The sequence below is a fragment of the Lathyrus oleraceus genome, chromosome 4 (genome assembly GCF_024323335.1).
Source record: "Lathyrus oleraceus cultivar Zhongwan6 chromosome 4, CAAS_Psat_ZW6_1.0, whole genome shotgun sequence".
Classification (NCBI taxonomy): Eukaryota; Viridiplantae; Streptophyta; class Magnoliopsida; order Fabales; family Fabaceae; genus Lathyrus; species Lathyrus oleraceus.
In genome coordinates, this window is record NC_066582.1 from 73530188 (window position 1) to 73540792 (window position 10605).

Below are 10605 nucleotides of genomic sequence, written 5' to 3' on the forward strand. Positions count from 1 at the left end.
CACCTAATTTTTATTATTCGAGCCTCTTCAGTAGAATGTTCATCTAACTATAAGCTGTTATAATATGCCTTAAGGCGTGAAAGGAATATAATTGGACCTCTCGAGTTATCATCTAACAAATCAGCATCCAAGAGGTTCATGCAAATTGAATTTGCATAGTTGGTTTTACCATTTACCGTCTTACCTTCGATAGGCAGTCCCAATAGCATGTCGACGTCTTCTAACGTCACGGCACTCACCGGTTGGAAACCAGAATGTGTGTGTCTCGAGACACCATCTTTCACATAACGCAAGAATGAATTTATTATCCGCCGACCAAGACATTGTTTTACTTATATGTCCAAAACCGACGAGTTCGACATACGGTTGAATCATCGGGTCCATGTGTACATATTCGTGGACCCGAGTTCGAAACCTTGAAACATCATATAAAAGAAACAACAAAACATGTTACTTTATAAAAGATAAATAACAAATTAAGTATCGTTATTAAAAGATTTTCTAGACAAATAAAGAAGAATTAAACGCTTACATAAGATGTTATATTTGCAACTGTTCCTCTGTGCGATTCACCCATTGTGAGGAGAGACATCTTATCGGAGATGAAAGAGATTATTGCAGATGAAAGAGGTTGTCACACATACTCGCCAGGACGCTTACAGTCATCTATCTGATGTTTACAAGACCATTATTGTCATGAATGTGTATAACAAAAGTTTATCAGTGCTACCAATGGATGAATATTGGTCTCCATATGAAGGTGACATAGTTTGACACAACGATGAGATGCGAAGAAAGAAAAAAAGACAGCCGAACAACACGTGTATTAGCACATAAATGGATACGACTGATAAAATAATAAGATTGTGTAGTATATGTCGTCAACCATGAGACAATAAGAACAATTGTCACAATGGAGGAGTTACATCTGCATCATAAGATACTATTTCCTTTTAATTTTTGTAACCTTGAATTTTTATATATCGTTATCTTTTTGTTACAGCAAGGTTCACAACAAACATCACTACAACATAATCAAACTTAAAACAAAACATTTCTAACTGATTACAACAATCAAATTAACATCATCTCGTCCAAACATCATTTCCCTAGCATGTTTATCTGTTTTGACTCACACCCAATCAAATATACTATCAAGTATCTCAATACTTCTAATTTTTTTCCTCTTATGGTGTTTTTCCATCTAACCAACGAACCAGCTTCCTCTTCAGTTGATCGAAACTAGTGATGTTCCAGAAGAGTATCAACATCGAAGGTTTGTCTCTCGAATAAACCACATTTTCATAACGGAGACGAACACCAAACATGTTTGCAAAATAATGAAATGAGAGGTGAAAAAATGATTCACACAACACCTCTATTTATAACACAAAAATTATACTTTACACTGAGACGCCTATATTTATAACACAAAAATTGCACTTTACACTGAGACGTCAGACCAATTGACATCTCATTTACAAACTAACACATGGACGACAATTGGATTGACAAACTAACTTTAGGAGTTGATGTCAATTGACTTAGGAGTTGACGTCAATTGATCTGACGTCTTTTCTTAAAAGTGGGATAAAATTGGGATAGATTGAAAAAAATTCAAAAATTAGAGATATTTTGGTAAAAAAAATCAAAAATTAGAGATATTTTGGTAAAAAATTTCAAACTTACGTGAATATAAATACTATTAAATTAAACCGATCGAGTTGTAAGAACTAATGACTTTGAATTTACATAACATAGTATTACATATTTCTCCTTATCATTTCACACTGAAAGATAAATAAATAAAAAAGAGATAGATATTTTTATCAAAATACATTTATTTTATATTATAAATGATAAAAATAATATTAACAAAATAGATATTAAAAATTAAAGTAAATTATTTATTTTAAAACACTCTTGTATATTAAGTAGTTCACTTATAATTGTGAAATATAATAGAAACGTTTATCTAACAAAGTATTATAATTGTGAAACATAATAGAAACGTTTATCTAACAAAGCATTTAATGGAACCTAAGACGTACAAGCTAAAAAATCAGATACAGTTGGCAAAATTATTTTATGAATACAGCTGGCACAAATATTTTATAAGAAAATTGTTTGTAAATAAAAATCAAATTACTAATAATGTATACAGCCCCGTTCATTGAACGGTTGTTTATATCAGTATTCAGTACTAGTCATATATTCAAAGAATATTGTATAGTATTCAATGCATTGCATTCGAGTAGTTAATATTAAATTGATTTTCATATACTATATTTTAATATAGAACAATATAAAATATAAGCAGGCAGCATTAGAAAATAATGTAAAATTGGAGATGTGAAAGGAATATTGAAAAATGACCACGCGGGGCAAGACAGTAAAATATGATCGCCATCGTATCAACTTGGACTTTTACAAGAAAAATGACCACGCGGAAAAGATTCGGCCTAATTAAGTATCTCAAATCTAACAAGAGGGGATTAGGGGGGATAATAATAAGATAATAATAAAAAACAAAAACAAGTTGCCATCAAACTAACAAAAAAGAGAGAGACGCCATGGTTGGTTGGTTGGTGGGTGGGATGGACGATGCTCTTCTATTACCAAAACTTGAAGAGGAGACCACCGTGGGTTGCAAAGAAAGGAGCAAACACCAGTGACTCAACTGCCATCAGCTTGATAAGGATGTTAAGTGAAGGTCCAGATGTATCCTTCAATGGGTCTCCAATGGTGTCTCCAATAACTGCTGCCTTGTGTGGGTCTGACCCTTTTGGACCTAGGCTTCTTGCATGCTCTGAGGCACCAGCCTGTTTTTGTTCATTTCAACCAAATCAATTGGATCAGTATTTAATTAATTAACATCTACAGTCCCTTAATATAATAAGACCCATATCATATAGTATCATACAGCTCAATCTATTTAGTAAAATAGTATTTTACCTCGATGTACTTCTTGGCATTATCCCAAGCACCGCCAGTGTTGGATGCAGAGATGGCAATCTGTAATCAACACAACAACAACCACATTGCATCATGAATTAATATTGATTGTATTACAAGCAGCAGACAGTGGGTACCAAACATTAATTACCTGTACACCAGAAACCAATGATCCGGCAAGGACACCAGAAAGTGTTTCAACACCAAAAAAGATCCCAACAATAAGGGGTGTTAGCATAACAAGGGCACCAGGTGGGATCATTTCTTTGATGGAAGCGTCGGTGGAGATTGTAACACATGTGGCATAGTCAGGTTTCGCGGTTCCCTCCATCAATCCGGGAATCGTGTTGAATTGCCTGCGAACTTCCTCAACCATCTTCAATGCTGCACTTCCGACACTCTTCATGGTCATGGCAGAAAACCAGTAAGGGAGCATGGCGCCCACAATCAGACCGATGAAAACCTTGGGAGTCAGGACATCGACGGTTGTAACACCAGCACGGCTCACAAAGGCACCAAAAAGGGCCAAAGACACAAGGGCGGCAGAACCAATAGCAAACCCCTACAACATAGTTACAACATACATCAAGAACTTAACTAGAATAATAGAATATATTGAACTAGGTGAAAAGAAAAGAAAAAAAAAAAGAGGAAAACTGAACCTTTCCAATGGCAGCAGTTGTGTTTCCTGCAGCATCAAGAGCATCGGTTCTCTCACGAATTCTGTGACTCATTCCAGCCATCTCAGCAATACCTCCAGCATTGTCACTGATTGGACCATAGGCATCGATGGCTAATCCGGTTGCTATAGTACTCAACATTCCAAGTGCAGCAACAGCAACACCATACATAGCAGCAAAACTGAAACTTACAAAAATACTAATTGCAATGGCAAAAATTGGAATGATAACAGACTTGTATCCCAAGGCAAGACCAAAGATAACATTGGTAGCAGCACCAGTCCTGCAGGAATCAGCAACATCTTGCACAGGGCTGCAAATTTCAGAAAGAAAATGTAACTCATGTTAATATCTAATCAATTAGATGAATGAAGGTGAAAATGCAAAATATGATTCAGAATTGCTTTTACCTGTATGCATTGCTGGTATAGTATTCAGTAACAAATCCAATGATAAGCCCTGCCCAAAGACCAACAGAAACACACAAGAATAGCTGCCTGCAAAGCCAAAATCAATCCAGTAAGTACTAAGACTGTTCAAAATTTATGATTCAAATCATTATTTCGTAAATAGACTGAAACCCTAACAATAAGTGTTATGAAACTAACCAGTTCTTGACAACTTTCTGCTCTCCAAAATTGAAGATGGTGAAGGTAGATGGGAGTGCTATCCAACTAACAATTGCAATTCCAACAGTCATCAGTACTGTTGAAATAACAAGCTGTTTTTTCAATGCTGGCTCAATTTCCTTTACAAGTTTGATCTCAAAAAAGTCGGTTGCAAATAAGGTGGTGAGCAAACAAACAAGGAGGCCCACAGAACTGATGATGAGAGGGAACAACATGGCAGTGAACTCATGATTTATCCCAAAAGAAGAGATGGAAGCAACAACAAGGGCAGCACAAGATGCCTCTGCATATGAACCAAATAGATCGGATCCCATACCGGCAATATCACCAACATTATCACCAACATTATCAGCAATAACCTGAATACACAAGAGTTCAAAGAGACATAAGCAAAAAACTAAATAAACAAAAAACCAAAGAAACTGGTTCCAGGATGGAATTTCCTTACAGCTGGATTCCTTGGATCATCCTCAGGAATGTTTCTTTCAACCTTGCCGACAAGATCGGCACCAACATCAGCAGCCTTAGTATAGATACCTCCACCAACTCTTCCAAACAAAGCCATAGAAGACCCACCAAGACCATAACCAGTGATAGCCTCAAAAAGACCACCCCAGTCATCACCATAGTAAATCTTGAACAGGTTGATGGTAATGTAAAGAACCAAAAGACCATTGGCAGCAAGGAGAAATCCCATAACTGCACCAGATCTGAATGCGGTAATGAAAGCTTTCCCAACACCCTTTCTTGCCTCCAGGGTGGTTCTTGCATTGGCATAGGTGGCAATTTTCATTCCAAGGAAACCAGAAATTACTGATGTGATGCCACCAAGCACAAAAGATATGGTGCTGAAAATGGCTGTGGCAAGAGCCGGCTTACACATCTTAGTTTCATCATAAGTGCAAGGCTGGTGGCTTGTGCTGAATCCTTCCACGGAGCCAAGGAAAAGGAATATCAAGATGGCAAAAGCCACCATGAAGATTCCCACATACTTGTACATAGTGAAAAGGAAAGAGGTTGATCCTGTTAAGATTCAAACACCAAAAAAATCAGTGATCCATTCTTTTAAGAAAACCCTAATCATCTCCAAAACTTTTGATCAAATAATATTAATGATAAATTATACTTTAGGATGCAAATTAGAGTTAATTATAGGGAAAATATTGCAAATTTTTAGTAAAAAAACAGGAAGAGGGCATCATAGAAGATCTCAAACCATTTCAATATATCAACCAGAAACGAAACTCCATAGAGTATGGAAACGATAACCAAATTAGGTCTCCAGTATGATTTCAAATTATAACCATGATTTTACTGTCAGGTAAAAAAATATAGTAATAAAATAGCTAAAGCAAAACAAAACGGCAACAAAAAATTAATCTTGATTGCGAAATAATACTTTACTATAAGATTTGGACGTGTGGGTCCAAATCCAACCACCAACACCATCTTATAATAATCAGTAAATCAAGAACTGTTCAAATCATGTTCCAGACAATCTAACACGTTAAAAAATCTATAGGATTTCATACGAGAAGAAACCAAATAACAATAACACAAACAAAGTACAGTGGAACAATAAACTATTAAAAAATTGAAATTTAAAATTCAAATCACCAGATTTCGCAGTCAAAACACAGATCCACAACATATAGGTAACGAGATCTAACTCAAAAAATTTAAATACATACAAACAGAACAATTTCAGCTTCAAAAATTGTATATTTCAAAAAGAGGGAAAAACAAAAAGAAAAAAAAAATATTTTTCTAGGGTAGATCTCAGAATCCCAAAAAAAAATCACGATGAGAGAGAGAGAGAGAGATATACCTTCGGAAATAGCGTTCTGGATTTCAGCACATTTGAGAACGACGTTGTGGTCGTTGATACCCTCCTCTTCCTCGATGAGTGAATCGTTGTACCCATTCTTCCCCGGTGTTTCAGGAGCAGTATCTCTTCCAGCGGTGAGCTTAACCTTGGAAACCAGAAGCCATTGAAAAAGGGCAAAAGCGATTCCAATGACGGCGCAAACGGGAATCAAAATCTCGGTACCGAGATCTGGGAGAATAACTGCTCCCATAGTGAAAACAGAGAACGAAACGATAAGAACGAAAAAAAAAGAACGCAAATGAAGGAAGAAGAATGAACGAGTGAGAATGGGTAGAAGGGTGATGAGGGTTTTATATGTGGAAGAGAGAGAGAAGATAGGGTTGGAGTTGGAATGGGAATGATGACAGATGAGTGAGAGGGTGTGTGGTTGAGATAATGAAATTAATAATTTATTTTACTATAAGATGGGAATGAATGAATGTGTGAAATAATTTGTCAATTTTTCCTAATAATTATGCTACTTAATCTCATTTCGAGGTTGTTTTCTTATATTCCTATTATTACGAACTACTTTTTTTTACTTTGCTTCACCTTACTTCTTTAATAAATTAATTATGATTATTAAATTTTTATTAATATTCAACTTATTTTTTGAATTTGAATAGACAGTGTATAGAAATTACTTTCATTAAAATTTTATATTAATATATATAATTATTCTAATATTCTATATAAAATTTTTCAATAATAAATATTTTATAGTCTCAATATTAAAAATAAATTATTCTAATATTCTATAAATATTTTATAGTCTCAATTCGAGGAATCTATTAGTAAAAGTATTTTTTAAAAATAATTAATAGTTTATATTTTCAATAATCTTTTTCCTTTTTTAATTGTTTCTATTTATTAATATTATTTCTAGTTTAATATTTAATATTTTATAGTTTATATTTATAAAATACTAGACATTTTAATAAAAGTATTCTCTCTTTTTTTATACAATTTTCTTTAATTTATGTGAATTATTAAATTAATGTTGTTGTTGTTTTTAAATCTATCAATAATTTATATACACAAACAATTAGATGTATCTAGTGGATATATAAAAACAATTAAAATGGTGAAATGAAAATTTTAAAAAATTAAAATAAATATTTAAAATATAATAATAATTTTACTGATTAATATAAAAAATTAAAAATAATGTACTATCAGAATAAATTAATTTTTATATCATTAATTAATAAAGTTATAACATTCAATCATATTATATCAATATTTTAATATTAAAAATATAACTTAACGAATATATATTTAATTGATTAATATATATTTCTGTTTTTCTTAATATAATATTTTTTCTGAGAATATAAAAAATATAAATAAATCAATAAGTTATACAATCATTCCTTTAAGAAGAATAAACTGTTAAATGAAATTTTGATTTTTATAACTAATTTAATTTTATATTTAACCACTTATAACTAATTTAATTTTATATTTAATTATTCACTATCAATTTAGTCATAAAAAAATAACTTAGTCATAACATTTATATAAAAGATCGATATGAATAAAAAGATCTTATAAAATCACTTTTTTTTAATATTTATACATTTATAAATCATTTCGAGTGCATCTTGATTTGGTGACTTACTTATATACAATGACTGATACGTTAGTTAAATAAAATAACATTCACATCTTTAAAAAATTAATGAAATATATATACATAAAAGTATTATTTTTAAAATTACAATAATACTTTTGTCACTATTATAAAATAAATTAAAATGATTTTGTTCTAGATCGGTCGGCAATAGATCCAAAAGGAATGAGTTTAATCAGGTCAGAGGTTGTTGTTTATCATCAAATGTCATTAGATAGTCTTTCGTGTCCTATGCTGAAATGGTAGGATTTTGAGACCACGGGAAGCTTGATTAAACACTTGATGTGACGCTTCTATTAATCGTAAATGTCGTCATAGTCAACAATTATGTATTGGGGATTCTCATCAACAGCGAGAGCTCATGTGACCTGATGTACCTCAGAGCCTTCTTGAGATTAAGACTGCACATGAAAGATTTGAAGTCGTGCGAAGGTGAAAACCTTTTAGCGTTCAATGACTCCTGAACCTATCCATGTGGAACCATAAATCTCTCGATCTCGTTCGGAGAAGGAAAAAATAAGAGAACTGTGAAAATATGCTTCATCATCATCCCTTGCAAAATCGTCTACAATGCATCCTCAAAAGGCCATTTCTAGTGGCATTAGACGTAATAGCCTCCATTATCCATTTGAAGATGAAACATCCAAATAATTCGGGTGAGTCAGTCATTATTGTGGCTGATTTGCGTTTAGCTCGCCTTATACACAAAATGGTATTGAAGGATCCTTTTTGTAGTCGCCATTACCTCTAAGATGGGATAGACGAATGTTCAGGAAGCACTTGACATTGTCTACCTTGAAGTGCGAGAAGACAAAATCCCTCAGAATGATCAAGGTAGTTCGTCAGTAGGATTCAAAACTAAGGCCTTAAGGCTAGTTCCAAACGGCGAGTTTGAAATTGTCTGACTAAATGATAACCCATCACAGTCGGTTTGTATAGATAATGATCTTCTGCCCGCAGTGAATAAAGAGCTCATTGAGTGTCTCAGAGCCAATGTTGACCTTTTTGTAATCTCTCCCGACGCAATGTCGAACATGGATCTAAGCGTAGTGTCTCGTCAATTGAATGTTGGTCCTTTCGCCTGATATGTACAGGGTTTATTTAATGCTAACTTTATCTCCAAGGTAGGATACATTGAATGGCTCTCTAATGTCGTACTAGTAAAAAATAGAGAAAATGGATAATGTGTGTTGATTACACCGACCTCAACTGACGTGCCCCAAAGATTTGTACCCACTTCCAAACACATACAAACAAGTCGATAGTTCGGTTGGTTACAAACTCTTGTCGTTCATAGATGTGTACTTTAGTTATAACCAGATACCTATGTTTGAGCCAAATTGAGACAAATCGACCTTCATGACTAAATGAGCCAATTGTCAATACAACATCCCTTCGACCTAAAGAATGTTGGGGTAATGTACCAGAGGATGGTGAACATAGTCTTCAAGGAATAGATGTGTGAAATACTGCAACTTTATATGAATGATGTGATTGTAAAGTCCAACGAGGCAAGGCTACATGATGAACACATCACTCGTATATTAAAAGAGTTTGATAGTACAACATGAGGCCCAATCCCGAAAAATGTGCCTTTAGGATCATAGTCAATAAAACGTTGGGGTTTTACTTGAAGAAAAGAGGCATAGAAGAAAACTCAAACAAATATAGGGCAGTTGTTAAGACGGTAGCACCGATGAAGAAAGAAGTAATAAAGTTGAACGAGATATTGATGGCTCTGAACATGTTCATTTCCATATCAACTCAACATGTTTTACCGTTTTATAAGTTGTTAAGGAAGGAATCACACATTGAGTGAACCTCATAATGTGAGCAAGCATTCACATCCTTAAAGACAGTCATATCACCCCCACTACTCCTATATTAACCAGTTGTTGGGGAAGTTTTATTCCTCTACCTGATCATCTACACTAAAATAGTTAGTGTTGTCCTAATAAGAGAGGTAAATTATACCCAGATTCTGCTGTATTGTATCTTTAAAGCCTCAGACCTGGGACATGTTATCAAAAAATAAAAAAGGTAGCATTGGCCCTTGTTAGCAGATCCAAGAAGTTACGGCAGTACTTTCTAGCACATATCGTTGTTGTTTGCACTGATTTTCCACTGAAGCAAGTACTTCAACGACCAGATTTGGTCGGGCGACTAACCATGTGGTCAATCGAGATGTCTATATTTTACGTCTTTTCCCAACCCAGGAAATCTCTAAAGGCACAGATGTTTGCAAAATTCATAGCAGAGATGACTCTGAGAACATCAATGTCATGGATAGTATTCACAAATGGTTCATCCAACAACAGAGGAAGTGATACCGACCTAATAATAGAGAATGAAGTTGGCTTGGCGATCTATGTATCTCTATGTTTTGAATTCTCCACTGCCAATAACTAGGCTAAATATGAGGATTTCATTGTTGGCCTCACATTGGCCGACAAAATGGGGGCGAAAAAACATTAATTTGCGAACGAATTCCAAGCCGGTAGTATTAAAAGTGAAAAGAGATACCCAAGCCAAAGAACATTGTTACAAAGTATAAACCATAACGAGAGAAAAATTGTCAAAATTCAAATCTTATGAAAGCTTGCACGTCCGAATGGAGCAAAACACCAAGGTAAACATCATTTTTAAGCTCACAGGCACTAGAGTCTTCAAGTTTATTCATTATTTCATCTAGGAAACTCTAAGGAGCCCAAACATCAAATCCCCCAAAGTGATGATGACAATTGCATAATGCACCTCACCAATATCCTAGATCTCGCCAATTGCAATATACATCGAGCAAGGGATACTTCTTGCCGATTCAGTTGAGGTTGTTGTAATAGA

The 10605-nt window shown here is 34.2% G+C and overlaps 1 protein-coding gene across 1 annotated transcript; it reads right to left on the reverse strand.

Moving 5' to 3' along the window:
- Positions 1-2364: 2364 nt before the first annotated feature.
- On the reverse strand, positions 2365-6581 carry LOC127073475 (pyrophosphate-energized vacuolar membrane proton pump). The gene is made up of 8 exons (XM_051014628.1): positions 6093-6581; positions 4713-5287; positions 4244-4623; positions 4046-4132; positions 3618-3948; positions 3107-3517; positions 2956-3015; positions 2365-2822 (listed from the first exon to the last, which is right to left on the reverse strand). The coding sequence occupies exons 1-8, from the start codon at positions 6340-6342 to the stop codon at positions 2616-2618; spliced, it is 2301 nt and encodes a 766-aa protein (XP_050870585.1). The 5' UTR covers positions 6343-6581; the 3' UTR covers positions 2365-2615.
- Positions 6582-10605: the final 4024 nt, after the last annotated feature.

What these genes read in the sequence shown, in the direction of transcription:
- LOC127073475 (XM_051014628.1), bottom strand. Translation starts at nt 6,342, where the DNA reads ATGGGAGCAGTTATTCTCCCAGATCTCGGTACCGAGATTTTGATTCCC. An exon ending in CAACTGCTGCCATTGGAAAG is followed by an intron (nt 3,518 to 3,617) that starts GTTCAGTTTTCC and finishes ACTATGTTGTAG; the next exon opens with GGGTTTGCTATTGGTTCTGC. An exon ending in ATGCCAAGAAGTACATCGAG is followed by an intron (nt 2,823 to 2,955) that starts GTAAAATACTAT and finishes GAACAAAAACAG; the next exon opens with GCTGGTGCCTCAGAGCATGC.